General features: G+C 50.3%; 1 protein-coding gene across 9 annotated transcripts in view; it reads left to right on the top strand.

Moving 5' to 3' along the window:
- The window catches only part of OSBP (oxysterol binding protein), a 36869-nt gene extending 21403 nt beyond the window's left edge, over positions 1-15466 (top strand). For 8 of the 9 annotated variants that reach the window (XM_081544572.1, XM_081544576.1, XM_081544573.1 and 5 more), the window contains 7 exons: positions 1000-1245; positions 1507-1627; positions 9915-10018; positions 11062-11157; positions 11870-12051; positions 12936-13156; positions 13296-15466. In XM_081544572.1, the coding sequence (XP_081400698.1) occupies positions 1000-1245; positions 1507-1627; positions 9915-10018; positions 11062-11157; positions 11870-12051; positions 12936-13156; positions 13296-13438 (1113 nt within the window). In that variant the 3' untranslated portion in view covers positions 13439-15466. Of the gene's footprint in view, positions 1-999; positions 1246-1506; positions 1628-9914; positions 10019-11061; positions 11158-11550; positions 12052-12935; positions 13157-13295 lie in introns of all 9 variants that reach the window. The other variant, XR_014069506.1, reaches the window with a different exon arrangement.
- The last annotated feature ends 1549 nt before the right edge of the window (positions 15467-17015 follow it).

Below are 17015 nucleotides of genomic sequence, written 5' to 3'. Positions count from 1 at the left end.
TTATGGGCTAACCTGGAAACCTAACCTCTTTTGATAATAAGTTTTTAAATAGTAAAGTCATCATACATTCCGAACAGTTAACTTAGAAGCCGACTCTTTGAGGGTGGGGAGGACAGTCTTCTGTTCACTTCTCTGCCCCCGTGGTTTGTGTAGGGCCTGGCACCCATGAATTTGCGGCGTGAGTGGACACCTTCTCCCCGAGAGAGGCACACACAGACACACACTGGCTTCATCCTGTAGTGGAGGATGCCCTCAAGTCAGCTCTGAAACGTGGAGATAGGAGTACTCGGAGCCCTCTGTCTGCCCCCGTCGTGAACACTCCTGGCCCAGAAACACAGCTGTCCAGCCTCAGAGAAGGCGGCAGCCTGGCCTGCTGGGGCACTGGACTGAGACTCAGTGATGGCCCCTGCAGTGCTCCCGTCGGACTGCCCGCTCCTGCGCTCTGCTGGCCTTCCTCTCCTCCTCAGGAGGGTCGCGGGCCAGCCTCTTCTCTAGGGGTCCTTGTGCTGCGTCCGTTCCCCTTTTATTCACTCATGCGATGCCTGTTTGATGACAGTCTCCCAGGGGCCAGGCGTCAGGGGCCCTTGGATATGCAGTGCTGGGCAGAAGAGGCATGGGTCCCATCTCAGCTTTCAGTTAGCAAATCAGTGAAAGTGGAGATTTCCCCAGTCCCAGACGTGAGCAACTCGCCACGGAGAACAGGCTGCTCTTGAGGTTAGAGCTTAGTGTCTCCACTGAGCTGCTGCTGCTGCTAAGTCCCTTCAGTTGTGTCCGACTCTGTGTGACCCCATAGACGGCAGTCCACCAGGCTCCGCCGTCCCTGGGATTTTCCAGGCAAGAGTACTGGAGTGGGTTGCCATTGCCTTCTCCCTCCACTGAGCAAAGGCTTCTTTCCCCGTATCTCAGTATGTGTTTCCACCGGTGGGGGGAAGGAAAAAGAAGAAAGGGTCTGGTGTGGCTGTGTGGGCAAAGCGTTTACATCTGCTCTTCTCCTGACAGGTGAACTTTAACGAGCCCTTATCCATGCTTCAGCGCCTCACTGAAGACCTGGAGTACCATGAGCTGTTAGACCGGGCTGCCAAGTGTGAGAACTCTCTAGAACAGCTCTGTTATGTTGCAGCTTTCACCGTGTCCTCCTACTCCACTACTGTCTTCCGTACCAGCAAGCCATTCAACCCGCTCCTTGGGGAGACCTTTGAGCTGGACCGGTTAGAGGAGAGTGGCTACCGATCCCTCTGTGAGCAGGTGAAGGAGCCTCAGGACTGTGGCACGCTGCCTGTTTGAGGAAGGGAGGTTCGGGGGGTTGGTCCCCACCCTGGGTGTTAGCATTTGCAGAAATTCCAGGCCCTGTCACCCCAAACTGCCTTCCTTTGCTTCAGGACTTCAGCCCTGGAGGCCCTGGTGTTCACCTCCTGCTGTGGGCGTGCGATGTCCAGCGGGAATCTGGGGCATCTGTCACCCGTGACTCCTTCCTGCCTGTTCATTTGAGCTCCTGGTCTCTTCCAGGTGAGCCACCATCCCCCCGCGGCTGCGCACCATGCCGAGTCCAGAAATGGCTGGACGCTGCGACAGGAGATCAAGATCACCAGCAAGTTTCGAGGCAAATACCTCTCCATTATGCCCCTTGGTAAGGCCTGCCCCTGGGTGAGAGATGATACCCCGGGAAGGACAGCCGTTCTGGGGGACGCCAGATTACAAGTTAATTTTGCACCAAGACCTAAAGGATCCAGCCTGGAAATAGGAATCCTAGTATGCCGTGTTAGCGTGTCCGTACTTCAGGTGAAAAACAGTTATTCAAAAAGTGTAGTAGACTCCTGATGCTCTTTGGAAGTTCAGCGAGAGCAGCCACGTGTGACCCTGTACGTGTGAAGAGCGAATGCTGGTCTGCAGGAGAGGAAACCCAGAGAGGCCGAGACCAGGTCACTCCCTGAAGACAGCTGACAGGCGGCGCCTGGGCCCGGGGCGCCTTCCCCCTTCCTGGCTCTCGTCTTTGAGGAGGCACGGCTGCAGGGCTGGGTTGTTGCAGGACAGCCTTCTGCTCTATTCCACCCGCTTTCTCTCAGAAAACACACAGGGCAGCAGGTACAGTGCAAACTAGACATTAGAAAAAAATCCAAGGATGTTGGAAGTGGAACTCAAGTGTTAACTTGATTGCTTCATGATTAAAATGCAAGAGACCCTAAGGTGAAAAGGAGACTAAGTGATTTCAGTCTTGATTTTTTCCTGAGAACCTGTAAAAAGGTTCTAATTGCTTCACTGTCTTTGAAGCGAATAATTTCGGAAGTGTGTTAGGTTGAGAGTAGTAAACACTTGAGACGTTCACACTTAATCTGCAAAACTCGAGCATCAGTGGTTATGTTGCCATGTAAATTTCATCCATGGAGAAGAGTTTCAGAGCACCCTGAGGATCACTAAAGGGGTGGACTATGTGTATTTAATGCTGAGAGGGTATGCATTTTAAAAACAGCAGTGGACCTAAATTTGGAGAAGGCAATGGCAACCCGTTCCAGTACTCTTGCCTGGAAAATCCCATGGACGGAGGAGCCTGGTGGGCTGCAGTCCACGGGGTCGAGAAAAGTCGGACACGACTGAGCGACTTCACTTTCACGCATTGGAGAAGGCAATGGCAACGCACTCCAGTGTTCTTTCCTGGAGAATCCCAGGGACGGGGGAGCCTGGTGGGCTGCCGTCTATGGGGTCGCACAGAGTCGGACACGACTGAAGTGACTTAGCAGCAGCAGCAGCAGCAACAGACCTAAATTACCAATGATCTGCTGCACATTTTCTCTGTAATTGGACTAATTTGAAATTCTTTAAGGGGTTAATAACTATAGGAACATGATAAAAGTGGTGGATCCAATTTTTTAAGAGTTCAAAAAAATTAGTTGTTTAGATTCCATTCCTATGGTTTTTTAAGGATTCGATATTGAGTGTATCTACCACATACTAGATGTTAAGCCGATAGATGTCACTGGTGAAAGAGGTATGGACAGGGTTATGAGTGAGGCAGATGGAAGTCCGAGTCTTCTTGTAAATAGACTGAAAAAGTTAGAATTCTTGCAATCTGGAAAAAAGAATGCTTCTAGGAAATGTAATTGATGTTTGCAAAATTATGAAGACTGTGGTAGAGGACAAATACAAGTTTACTCATCCACTCACTTTGGAATTGAGTGGTAGCTTGCAGTTTAAAGAGATACATTTAAATAAGACTATTCTTTCATAGTTTGGAGTTCTGTAACCTGAGAAGAGTCGCAGTCTGAGACTCTGAATGAAACAACCACTCAGCTTGCTGATCTGTGTCAGTGACTGCTGGGCTCCACGTGCCTTGAATTTGCTCAAGTGGCACTTTGGTCAAAAAATCCTCCTTTTGTATTTTATCCATTTTTCCAGTTTCTACTTTTTGCTTAGAGTGATTAATCCATCTATATTTATTGTAATTACTGATTGATTAGTTAGGGTTTACATCTGCCGTTTTGGTATTTTGTTTCTGTACATTCTATGTCTTTTTTGTTCCTCTATTCATCCATTAGTTCCTTCTTTGCATTAAATAGGTATTTTTCTAGTTTACCATTTTAATTCCCTTGTTATTTCTTTTACTGTGGTTTTTAAAGATATTTTTGTTGTGGTTACCCTGGGTATTAAAACCTTCTAATAATCTAGTTCAGATCAATACAACTGAATTTCTACAGTATATAAAAACTTTGCCCTTGTATGGGTGCATTACATTCTCCCTCCTTTGTGCTTTTATTGTCATACAAACCATTTTTCTACATTGTAATTCCATCAATATTGTTGTACAACTGTTGCTTTACATAATTGTCTTTTAATGGTGGCTCAGATGGTAAAGAATCTGCCTGTAATGCGGGAGACCCAGGTTCAGTCCCTGGGTTGGGAAGATCCCATGGAGAAGGGAATGACTACCCACCCCAGTATTCTGGCCTGGAGAATTCCATGGACCCAGGAGCCTGGTGGGCGACAGTCCCTGGGGTCGCAGAGAGGCGGACACGACTGAGCGACTAAACACTTACTGGTCTCTTAGTTTCTTCAGGTGGATTTAAGTTACTGTCTAGTGTCTTTTCATTTCAGCCTGAAGGACTTCCTTGAGTATTTCTTGAAGATGAGATCTGCTAACGATGAACTCTTTCAGTTTTTGTTTTTCTGGGAATGTCTTGAGTTCTCCTTTGTTTATGAAGGATCATTTTGCTGGATGTGGAATTCTGGGTTTGACGGTCTTGGTCTTTCAGCCTCTTGACTGTGTCCTCCCCTGCCTCTGGCCCCCCTGGTCTCTGCAGATCGCTTGTATGGGATGCAGTCACTCCTCTCTTCCTTTCAGGCTTTGACGATTGTCTCTGACTCGGTCTTTCTGATTTGATTATGGTAGGTTTGTGTGTGGTACTCTTTGAATTGCTCCTACTTGGCATTCAGTGTACTTCTTGGATGTGTAGATGAGTGTTTTTCATCAAACTTAGGGAATTTTTGGCTATTATTTTTTTCAAGTGCTCCAACTGTTATCACCACTTCTGGCAGCTGTTGTGTTAAATAATTGCCACTGATTGTTTTGATAATTGCCCCAGGAAAGCAGCTTTTTGAAGTGAGCAGTGCTGAATCCGGAGAAGGCAATGGCACCCCACTCCAGTACTCTTGCCTGGAAAAGCCCATGGACGGAGGAGCCTGGTAGGCTGCAGTCCATGGGGTCGCTAAGAGTCGGACCCGACTAAACGACTTCACTTTCACTTTTCACTTTCATGCATTGGAGAAGGAAATGGCAACCCACTCCAGTGTTCTTGCCTGGGGAATCCCAGGGACTGGGGAGCCTGGTGGGCTGCTGTCTATGCGGTCGCACAGAGTCAGACACGACTGCAGCGACTTAGCAGCAGCAGTGCTGAAGCAGATCCAGTAAAGATAAGCCCTGTGAGTGGGAGTTCACAGGGGACTACCAGACAGGTCAGATAATGACAGTACTTTGGAGCTGGGTTTTGGGGGGCTTCATAACATTCTCCTCCGTCCAGTGTTTTCTGGACTGCTGGCTGGTTTTCCTGGTTACCATGATGGTGAGGCTCCCGGTTTTCAAGGCTTCTGCTGAGCTGGGGAGAGGGGGCTAGGACTAGGACAAGTTACAGTGCCACACAGCTCATTTTGTTGCTGAGATTCAGCCCTTTTCTTGATTAAATGCTTCTTGGATTACTGTAAGCCTTTGGTTAATTTCCAGAGTTAGGAAGAAATTGATTCAGATCACTGTTGCTGGGGTGATTTTATTGGGGAGCTGATATATGGATGTCTTTACCATTCTGCAGGTGACTGTCTTCCACTTTATACATTTTAAATGGTTTGGTTTTTATATCTTTAACTTATTGTCATGTTTTCAAGACACAGAGGAAGGAAGGTAGTCATAGGGTGTTCTTTGTTTTTCCACTATCCCTGTGAGCCAGAAGGGACCCTGTAGGAACAACAGGTACCTCATCAAGGTGGGATATAGGGTTATGGTTTTGGACTGTACAGATGTTCTGCTCTTATTTTGAACTTCAGCTCTAGCTGTCACTAACTGTGTGACCTTGCTGAAATTATTTGACCTGTCTACACTCAAAGTCTTCATTTGGTAAAATGAGGCTGTGACAGGCTGAAGCATGCTCCCCTTCCCCAAATATCCTGATCTCTGAAACATGCGAATATATCACTTTACATAGTGACAGGAACTGTGCAGGTGTGATTTAGGGTCTGCAGATGAGGAGATGGTCCTGGATTTTTCTCTGGGTCTAATATAATCACAGGGTATTTATAAGAGAGAGGCAAGAGATGTGAGTGATGCTTGGAAACCAAAGAATGCAGGTGGCCTCTGGCAGCTGGAAGAAATGAGAGAATATATTCTCCCCTAGAGACTTCAGAAGGACACGCCCCTGCTGACACCTGGGTTATTTTTTTTAATTTTAAATTTATTTATTTTTAATTGAAGGATAATTGCTTTACAGAATTGGGTTGGTTTCTGCCAAACATCGCCAGGAATCAGCCGTAGGTATATATACATCCCTTCCCTCTTGAGCCTCCCTCCCCATCTCCCCCCCCCCCGGAGGTTGATACAGAGCCCCGGGTTGAGTCCCTGAGTCCTACAGCAGATTCCCGTTTCCATCCATTCTGCACATGGTGTGTTTCCGTGTTGCTCTCTGCAGACACCCCCCCACACACACACATCACGTCCAGAAGTCTGTTCTGTGTCTCCATTGCTGCCCTGCAAATAATTTCATCAGTACCATCTTTCTAGATTCCATATATATGCATTAGTATATGATATTTGTTTTTCTCTTTCTGACTTACTTCACTCTGTATAATAGGCTCTAGGTAAGAATACTGAAGTGCATTGCCATTTCCTTCTCCAGGGGATATTCCCAACCCAGGGATCGAACCCGGGTCTCTAGCATTGCAGGCAGACTCTTAACAAGATGTCAGAGCCACCAGGGAAGGCATGTCCTAGCTGTTGTAAACTGTGCTGCAGGGGATATTGACATACGTGTGTCTTTTTCAGTTTCGGTTTCCTCAGGGTAGACGCCTAGGAGTGGGATTGCTGGGTCATATGGTGGTTTTATTCTCAATTTTTTAAGGAATCTCCACGCTGTCTTCCATAGAGGCTGTATCAATTTACATTCCCACCAACAGTGCAAGAGGGTTCCCTTTTCTCCACACGCTCTCCAGCATTTGTTGTTTGTAGACTTTTTGTCGGTGGCCATTCTGACCGGTGTGAGGTGATACTTCATCGTAGTTTTGATTTGCATTTCTCTGATAGTGAGCGATGTTGAGCATCTTTGCATGTGTTTGTTAGCCATCTGTATGTCTTCTTTGGAGAAACGTCTATTTAGGTCTTTTTCCCACTTTTTGATTGGGTTGTTTGTTTTTCTGGTGTTGAGTTGTACGAGCTGCTGGTATATTTTGGAAATTAACCCTTTGTCGGTTGTTTCATTTGCTCTCATTTTCTCCCGTTCTCAGGGCTGCGTCTTCACCTTGCTTACGGTTGCCTTTGCTGAGCAGAAGCTTTCGGTTTAATCGGGTCCCGCTTGTTTATTGTTGTTTTTACTTCCATTACTCTAGGAGGTGGGTCATAGAGGATCTTGCTGTGATTTGTGTGTTCTGCCTATGTTTTCCTCTAAGAGTTTTATAGTTTCTGCTCTTACATTTAGGTCTTGAATCCATTTTGAGTTTATTTCTGTGTGTGGTGTTAGAAGTGTCCTAATTTCATTCTTTTGCACATAGCTGTCCAGTTCTCCCAGCACCACTTATTGAAGAGGCTGTCTTTGCTCCTTTGTTTCTTCTTGCCTTCTTTGACACCTGGATTTTAGATTCTGACTTCCAGAACTGTAAAAGAGTAAGCTGTGTTATTTTAAGCCGTGGAATTTGTCGCAGTTGGTTCCAGCAGCAGTAGGAAACAGATATGGGGGTTAACAGTGCCTGCCAGCTAAGGTATCAACAGGGATCTGAGAGCCCACTGCCTCCCGGCAGCTATTCTAGGCGGGTGTGCGATGGCGAGCAGAAGCCGCTCTGTCCTCATTTAGCTTGCGTTCTTAAGTAGGCAAAAAGGGAAGACTTGAGATAGTGGCGGTCCCGGGAAAAACGAGAGTGAGTGGGGGTGGGGATAACGGTGGGGGAAGGAGGGGGTGGTGTCTCCTTGGTTGGGGGAGTCAGGGAGATTCTCTGACAAGGTTACATCTGGCCAGAGACCTGATAACACAGAGAAACAAAACCAAGAGACGACCTGGGGGAGTGTGTTGCAGGCAGAGAGCCCCAGAGCTAAGGACCCTGGGGGTGGAGAAACGGTAAGGCCGCCGCGGCTGGTTTCAGGGGTCTGGGCAGCTCTTGAGGGTCTTGTATATGGTGGAAAGGAGTTGAGTCTTACTCTCACTGCAGTGAGAAGTAATTGAAGGATTTTGTGGCATGGAGAATTGACATGATGTTTTAGACAGATCATTTTGCCTAGAGACTTCAGGAGGGCCAGCGTGGAGGCTGGGAGGCCGAGAAGGGGTCCAGGCCAGCGCTGCTGGGGCCTTCACCACAGTGGCGGAGGGAAGGCAGGCTGTGGGCTGTCGCTGGGCCGAGGAGATGTTTTTGAAGACAGTTGGGAGGCCAGCTCAGGAGGAGGTCCGGCGCAGTGTCCGGTGCGAGCCAGCGGCCGCCGCCATGCCTGCCGGCATCAGCGGCTGCCCGTTGGGGCGCTCGCCGGCCTGCCCGCTGCGGCCTTTTGTACGAGAAGGACATCCCTGACCACGTGTAGTGCTCCTTTTGTTAGTGCTTCCGGACTGTGACTTGGAAGGAGCTACACTCTGTCATTTGTATCTTGGGACGTCCCTGGCGGTCCAGGGGTTAAGACCACCTTCCAGTTTAGGTTGTTTGGGTTCAGTCCCTGGGCAGGGACCTCCCCTGTGCCTCGCAGCCAAAAAAACCATAAACTAGAAGCAGCATCATAATGTAGTCAGTCAAGACTTGGAAAAAAAAATCTTTAAAAAACTATTTATGTCTTCTGAAAATTTTTTTATTATTTTGAATCTCCTATTCAAACCCCTGATTTTGGTTTGGTGTTCATTTGAATTTACCTGTTGAGAGCTATAAAAGCGTAAATCAGGACCTGCCTGTGGAGAGACACGGGGAAGCGGGGCTGGCAGGATGCTGGCGTGAGTTTCGGTCCCTCCCCGTGAAACGAGGGCCACAGCTCCTGGCGCGGGGATGTGTTTCACCCCCTAGAAGCCCCACCGTGCTCGTTGTCCGGAGAGCTTCCTGGGGTTTCCGTCAGAAGGGCACACTTGACTGAATCCTTGGCCATGTGATTGGATTCTATATCCTGGCCTCCTTCCCTCTTTGGAAGGAATGGAGTATCATTCCTTCAGGAGGTCGGGAGACCCGGCCCAGCCCATATCCCGGACCTGAAGCCCCTGCTCCCTGATGACATGGTGGGTCTTTCTGAGCTGCTCTCGTCCTGAGCCATGTTGTCGCCATAAGCTGTCCAGGGGCCCAGCTGAGGCACCCCACTGGCAGACACCTCCAGGGCCCTCATGAGTAACAGAGACACTATCACTTGGGAAATTGCAAGGTTGAAATGTTGGACAAAGACCAGACGAATTCTTTATTATATGGCACAGGCTTACACAGCTAATGAGTGGTGGAGCCAGTCAGTCAGTTCTGTCTGATTCTAGAGCCCTTGGTCTGTCCACTACTCCTTTTTATTTTTATTTTTTTTCTATTAAGTCTCAAAGGTAGGGACTTCCCTGATGGACCCGTGGTTAAAACCTGGCCTTCCAGTGCATTGCATGTGGGTTCAGTCCTGGTCCGGGGCTAAGATCCCACATGCCTTGAGGCCAAAAGACCAAAATGTAAAGCAGGAGCAGTTTTGTAACAGATGCAGTAAAGACTTTAAAAAAAAATGCTAAAGGATTATTTTTTTAAAAGGCCCATATATGGACCAGTGACTTGCTTAAAGTCACACAGCTAGTTACTCACAATGGGGGCTTGTCCTCAGTACTGACCACCAACATGCTCTATTCCACAAGGTAAATTTTTTTTTTTCATGTTGGGGTAGATTTGACCTGTTCTTGTTAATTTTACTGCTAGTATGGCAGGCATAGTTAGTGAAAAGTCTGGGGTTTTTGCTTTCCTTTTTATTTCTACTGTTGCAGAATATTATTTCTCAGTTAAGCTGTATCAGTTGTCAGTGTTCATCATCATTATTTATATTTTATTCATATTTAACGAATTTAAAAATCAAGTGAAAAATTCAATACTTTCAACATTTGTAATGATTATAAGTCCTTTCTGATGTACTGTTTTCTTTTTAAAAGTAAGAAATATTGATGGAATAAAATTAATCCATCGTTATTTCCTGCCAGCACGGTGCTGGTTTTCTAACGTTCGGCTTACTTTGTACCACTCTCTACTTCTAGGCAGCATCCACTGTATTTTCCATGCAACCGGGCACCACTACACTTGGAAGAAAGTGACCACAACAGTGCATAACATCATCGTGGGCAAACTGTGGATCGATCAGGTGAGCAAAGGGCCTCCACGCGCTTCTGAAGTTCAGAAGAATCCTTACGTCCATCTTTGCAGTGTTCAGGGCGTGTGAGCTGGACCCAGACTGCCGTTCCTGTTTTCTCAGTTTCACCCAAGGAATTCCTCTCAGGCAGTAGCCACACTCCCAAACTGCCGACTTTCTATACCACAAGTTATCATCTATAAATGACCAAGTTACAGCATTCATTCGGTGACTGCTCTCCTAGGCCTGTGTTAGGCACCATGAAGGCGCCAAGAAAGTAATAAGTACGGCTCCCAACCTCCATCTTTTCATTGCGCATCAAACATTTTTTGGGCTCCAGGTGGAGCTTGGGGTCTTTGGGGTACCAAGTCAGATGAAGCATTATCTGAGTTATTTTATCAGAGTTATTTTATCATTGGAGACTTACGACAAATGTGTAGGATGAAAAGTATTTGACAAAATGACCCACATAAGAGGTGTGCTAAGGTAATATCTAATTCATTGTCAATTTGTTCTTAAGACAATGGTTGCAGTAAATTTAGGAAAAAGGGAATACTGTCTCAGCAGTGGGAGAGGCCTCACAGCAGGTGTGGGAATGAAGCTGAGTCTTCAAGAGTGGTTTGGGGTTCACAAGATAGAAAGGAGGAGAGAATGAGATGAATAAAAGACAGAAAGGCCCACCACGTGTGGTCTTGAAACTGTGAGTAGAATCCTTTGATTTAAGCATAGAGTTCATGAAGAGTATGAGTGGAGGATTGGTTTGAGAAGGTAAATTATTATGTGAATATCGATGTGTGTGCTGAAGGTCGGATTACGCCACCTAACATGGCACACAATTAAAAAAAAAAAAGGTCATTTGGCCTTGATTCCAACCAGGAATACCAAGATGGTAAAAGCACTTCACAGCATCTCAAGGGTGACTGAGACCTAAATCTTCAGTGTAGGAGCACTAGAACGTAAGACTGAAAAGAAAAGAATTATGAGGCGTGGGGCTTAGCGTATATCCAAGTCATTCAGTCGTAATAAAACAATCCATGGTTCTTTTCTTTTCACAGTCTGGTGAAATTGACATTGTGAATCACAAGACGGGAGACAAGTGCAATCTTAAATTTGTTCCTTACAGCTACTTCTCTCGGGATGTAGCGAGAAAGGTAAGAGAAGCTGGAATTGAAGTGGTTTCACCTGGTGTATGCGCTGTAGAAAGTCTGTTCCTTTGGAGCTGGCATCGATGGATGTGTGTGTGTTCAAAAAAGGGAGAGGTAAAGGAGAACGTCAGCAAAAGACAGTAAGTCAGAAAGTAAAGGTCAAGAGCAGTTAGCATTGGCCCAGTGGCGAGGGCGCTTTGACTGCTTGGGTCCCGGTTCGATCCCTAGTCGGGGAACTAAGACCCTGCAAACTGAGCAAATGTGGCAAACAAACAGAAAGAACCATGAGAGACTGAAGATGGGAAGCACCGCAGCAGGGCTCAGGAGAGGACTGCAGGAGGAGGGCACAGGTGCCATGACCCCTGTGAAGTCTGAGCGAGGGTTCTGTCACCACCGCAGCGGAGTCGTGCCGGGAGTTGTGTTGGGAGAGTGAAGAGGTCCGTCTGTGGTCTCTCTGATTTCTGGGGAGAAGAGCAGAGCATAATCCCGAGTACGGTCAGACCCTTCTCCTGCGCACATCCTGCCACAACCCCCTGACCACAGAAGGGTAACGAAGCCCCCGTTCACGACGCTGTCCCTTGGAGCGGTTCAGGCGCACGCTCACGGAGTCTGTGCAGCAGGGTGCGAGCAGCAATCTGCCCCAAGGGCCGGGGCGTCCGGGCGTCAGGGGCGCGGCCCCCGGGGACGCCGTGCTCCCGAGCCTGCTCTCCGCCCCTAGGTGACAGGGGAGGTGACCGACCCCTCGGGGAGAGTGCACTTCGCGCTGCTGGGCACTTGGGATGAGAAAATGGAGTGCTTCAAAGTGCAGCCGGCCCCCGGGGAGAACGGGGGCGACGCCCGGCAGCGCGGCCATGCCGCGGAGGAGAGCAGGCTGCTGCTCTGGAAACGGAACCCTTTACCGTGAGTATCAGGCCGCGGCCGGCCTGGGCACGGGCGGGCCCCGGGGCCCCTGCCCTCTTTCCCGCTTAATTCTGCGCAGACCCAGCGCCGCCTGCGCCTGCAGAGGACCGCAAGGCGGCCCTGTGGGGTGGGCTTGTCGCGGGCTTTGTCCCAGGAGAGTTCGAACGACTTAGACCATACCTGCCAAAAAATAATTTGATGTCTCCTAAAGCTCCTTTGGTGGACAAGGAAATGGCACCCCACTCCAGTATTTTCTTGTCTGGGAAACCCCGTGGACAGGGGAGCCTGGCAGGCTGCGTACAGCCCATGGGTCGCCAAGAGTCAGACACGACTTGGCGACTGAGCACACACGCACCCAGAGGCCCTTCGGGTGGTGATGCAGAAGGATATTTTTCTATAATTTAGAGCAAAACTGTTCAGAAACGGCCAAGGGAGAAATATGCCTACCACCTGTGGCCTAAAGGTTTATGGCAATATGATGGCCCCGAGATACTGTCCAGGACTTTGGAAATCACTAAGATGGAGACCGTTTGTCTGCTGTCATCATTTAAAATGTTCAGTCCTTAGTGATAGCAAGGTTATCCTAGAAAGTGGTAAAAAAAAAAAAAAAGAAACAAGTTGAAGTTTCATTTAGTAGAATGTTTCAGTCTTAACTAATTTCGACTGAGCATAACCCACACCCAGGAAGCCATCCAGTTGGGGGGTCCTGGGAGGGCATGGGGGTGGTCCTGTCGGGTCTCTAAATTAGGGGCCCCGACAGGCCTGGAGCCCTGCCGTCTGTGGACACCCTGGGGGCTGTATCCCTGGAGCGAGCTCAGCTGTGCGCGAGCTCGTGGGGGTCTGGGCTCTGGCGTTGCCCGTCCTTCCTGACCCCTGCCCTGCAGGAAGAACGCGGAGAACATGTACTACTTCTCCGAGCTGGCTCTGACCCTCAACGCCTGGGAGGCCGGCACCGCGCCCACGGACAGCCGGCTGCGGCCCGACCAGAGGCTGATGGAGAACGGGCGCTGGGACGAGGCGAACGCAGAGAAGCAGCGCCTGGAGGAGAAGCAGCGGCTTGCAAGGAAGAAGCGCGAAGCCGAGGCCGTGAGGGCCACGGAGGACGGTAAGGGCGCCTCTGCCCCGCGTGTCGCGCGCCGGCTGAGGGGCAGGCCGCCGTGTCCGGGGCCCGGATGCGGCCCCGGTTGAGGGACGCGCCCGCGGGCCGCGGCCCTGAGCCCGCCTCTCCGCCTCCTGCCCGACAGGCGCGGCCCACGACCCGTACAAGGCGCTGTGGTTCGAGCGCAGGAAGGACCCGGTGACCCGGGAGCTGACGCACATCTACCGCGGCGGCTACTGGGAGAGCAAGGAGCGGCAGGACTGGGACTCGTGCCCCGACATCTTCTGAGGGCGCCGGCGGGCCGCCGGGGAGGAGGAGCCCGCGGAGTCCTGCCGGCGCCGCTCGCCCGAACTTGTCTGTCTTAACCAATCACTCTGTTCCGAATCAATCACCAGAAGCAGACCCCGTTGGTGGTGATTGGCTGGTTGCCTTAGCTGATTGACCCTGAAATCAACATTCTGGACCCCGCGTGCGTGACGCGCCGGCGCCCCCCACTTCCCCGGAGTCGGGGGGCCCCGTCCGCCCCCCGAGATGATGGCCCTCACCCCCCCCCCCGGAGCAGCGGCTCAGTCCGGCCCGCGGAACACGCTGCTGCGGGGCGCCCGGCGCTGTGCAGCGAGAGCTGATCCTAGAGGTTCCATCGAAAAAGAAACACGTTCAGACTTGGCGACAGAGCTTCGTGAGCGCCGTGGTGGAGCCGAGGCGCGGCCCCAGGAGACGCCCGCGGCCGGGGTCGCACGGGGCGCCCGCAGGAGGGGCTCATCTGCAGGACCCGGAGGCGCAGAGTTCAGTGCTTGGAAGTGTCTTCGCTCGTTAGAACACCCCGCTGCTGCTCTCCACCTTCCCTGACGGCCGCCGAGGCCACTCGGGGGTCGCAGGAGGGTTGCCTTGTCTTCACGAGGGGCTTTTACGGACTCGCTCAGGCAGAGAGCTTCTGAGAACCCGGAGCACGAGGCCGCGTGGACGCGGCTGGGCACCGCGCTCTCCCGTGCCTCCCCGCCTCCCCGTCCCCGCCTCCTCCTCTTCTCTCTCTCCCCCCCTCTCTCCTCTGTCTCTGGGCACAGTACCCACTCAGGTTTGTGCCCCGAGGAACAAAGCATTACCTGCCCCATTCTGACACACTTCAGAATCTGAGAGAAGGCGTTTATCCCGAGTGAGTTTTCACCATCTCTCAGAGCCCACGGACTGAAGCCACTTCTGGAATAATGTGTTAAATACCTGTATATTATATATATGTAGAGAAAAGTCCTCATTTTGTTTGATTTCCCTCCCTCCCGTTAAGAATCTTGCTCTCTGATCTCACTTGTCTCCCCGGGACTCTCGGACACACTCGTGCGGATGGGAGCCCCCTCGGCCACCCCTTTTCAGGGGCGGACATGTCGGGACTCGGAGCGGCCCATCCTGCGGGTACCTGGCAGGGTCTGTGTCCGTGATGCGCATCCTGGGCGCCCACTGCCGTCTCAGCTCCGCTCTTCTCACCCGGCTCTGGAAGACGAAGCCCTGACCCCTTGCCCAGCGTTTTGTCCTCCTCCAGCGGGGGAGAGTGTGGGTAGACGGTCAGGAGGGTCGTTTCCGGGGGCGGCCCGCCTCCGCCTAGCTGATCCTCCTTCCTGGGACCTGGGGCTGCAAGCCCCACCCCGCGGGCTGGGGGAAGAGAACCGCTCCTGTTTGGCCCCGAATTCCTTCTTTTTTGTTCCGTATTTGTTTTGTTTCAGTTGTCTTTGTCCGGAAATCTGACCCCTGTGCCGCCCACCCTTGGTTGAGGATCACAAATTGAGGTGCCTTCCTTGTCTGCTCTTCCTTAGTGCTCTCTGTTCTGTTCCTTAACTGCCGAGCCTCAGCCAGCGTGGGTCCTTGGGGGGAATCATTCCAGGGAAAGCCGTCCCCGCAGGGAAACTGGATTCCTCCCCGGGAACCAGGCCTGCTTCTTCCCCGCTCGCCCTCCCTGGCGGCCGCCGGGAGCTGCCTCCCAGGGACTCGCTTCCCAGCACAAGTGAGGGGTTCCGCCAGGGCTGCCGCCTCCAGGGAGGCCCACGGAAGCAGTGACCCGCTCCTGGGGTGGGGTGCTTCAGACGGTGGGACCCCCAGGAGACTGACTCCCTGCTCTGTCCCCTGACCCCCTGCCTCTTCCTCCATCTGCACTACGTTTCCAGCCTGATCCTCAGATTCCTGCTCAAGGAAGAAGCTTCGAGTCCTTCAGGTGAAATAGTGTCACACGGAAGCAAAACAAAACTATATATATTTTCAGGTTTTTTTTGCCTTATTGTTTTTTTGTTTCCAAGAAAACTACTAAATTAAATAATTTTTAAAAAGTCAGATTGTCTGATTCACTTCTACTGAGTAGGAGGCGGCGGGAAGAGGTGGAGAACTGGCCCCAGGGTGATGTGTTTTTCAGGAGTCGGGAACTTGATCTTCATGGGAAACAGAGAAAAACTGGGCGTGGATTTACAGATGTTTGACTGAATTTAATTTCACCCGCCCATTTAAGTTCTCAGGATGTTAGCTGATACACCCTGGGATTCAAATTCTGTGTTTTGAAGCATAAGCAACTGAGAGGTGATTGGAAGACCTTGGAAAGACGTTAAGGACACTGAAAAAGCTAGTTTAGTTTTTCTCTGCAAAGTTCAAGGAGGGGAGAAGGTGGGCAAAGCGTTCGAAGGGGCTTGGAGGCCTCGGAGGAGGGCAACGCCAATTCCTGGCCTGAGGGAGCAGCCCCTGTCTGCTGAGCATGTGTTTCTGTGTCCAGGGTCCTGAGATTGGAGTGCTCAATGTTGCCTGGCTTCCACAAAACAATTTTTAAGACGTTCATGTTACAGCTGTCACGCTGAATATGAAGATGCTCAGAAAATAATTTACTCTAGGTCACATAGTTGATGGGTTAGTCACGCCACTGGAATTCCAAGCTGGGTTTGTTTAACCCTGGAGTTTGCGACCTTTGCAACCTTGTGTTCTGTGAGACACTGGGTTGGAAGGCAGCCGGTAGCTAAGTCATTTCTTCCTCCTGGACTATACATCATGAAGAAATGGGTATCCCTCTTTCCAGAAGCTTCTTAATGTGGATAATACCATGTGGGGAGTCCTACCTGAAGGAAGGAGCAGTCTTGAAGTTCTGCCTCCTGATGCCTTCACTTCTCAAGGCTCTCATGCCCACAACATCAGTTGCATTGTCAGGGTTTATTTTTTCGAGCCTGGTTCTTGGGAAGGCCACTTACCTGGTATGAGTCGTCTGCCGATTCCCATCACTGGGCTTGGGGTGAAGGATCAGCAATGGGTTTTTCTGGCTGCTACAACATGGTAGCAGACCCTTGACATTTGTGAGAGCTGCATCCCGCAATCTTGAATAGCATGTGGTGTGTAATTTCCTCCAATAGGGGCAATTGAATGTACCCAAAACATTTCAACATCCCTCTTTATTTTTTTGACTTATTATTTTGTATTGGGGTATAGCTGATGAACAGTGTGATAGTTTCAGGTGAACAGTGGAGGGACTCAGCCATGCATATACATGTATCCATCCTGGGCCCCCCCAAATCCCCTCCCATCCAGGCTGCCACATAACATTCAATAGAGTTCCATGTGCTGCACACTAGGTCCTGATGGTTTTCCATCATAAATAAAATAGAGCAGTGTGTCCATGTCCGTCCCAAACTCCCTAACTGGCCCTCCCCGCACCGCTCCCCACACAACCGTAAGTTCATTTTCTAAGTCTGTGAGTCTCTATGTTTTGTAAGTTCATTTGTATCATTTCTTTTTAGATTCCACAGGTAAGGGATGTCATATGATATTTCTCCTTCTCTCTCTTCACTCAGTATCACGCTGTCTAGCTCCATCCTTTCAACATCCTTCCTTCAGTCCTTTAAGAGGC

The sequence above is a fragment of the Giraffa tippelskirchi genome, chromosome 11 (genome assembly GCF_054371585.1).
Source record: "Giraffa tippelskirchi isolate mGirTip1 chromosome 11, T2T-mGirTip1v1.2.pri, whole genome shotgun sequence".
Taxonomy (NCBI): domain Eukaryota; kingdom Metazoa; phylum Chordata; class Mammalia; order Artiodactyla; family Giraffidae; genus Giraffa; species Giraffa tippelskirchi.
Note: the sequence above shows the minus strand (reverse complement) of the source record. Positions and strands in the feature narration are given on the sequence as shown.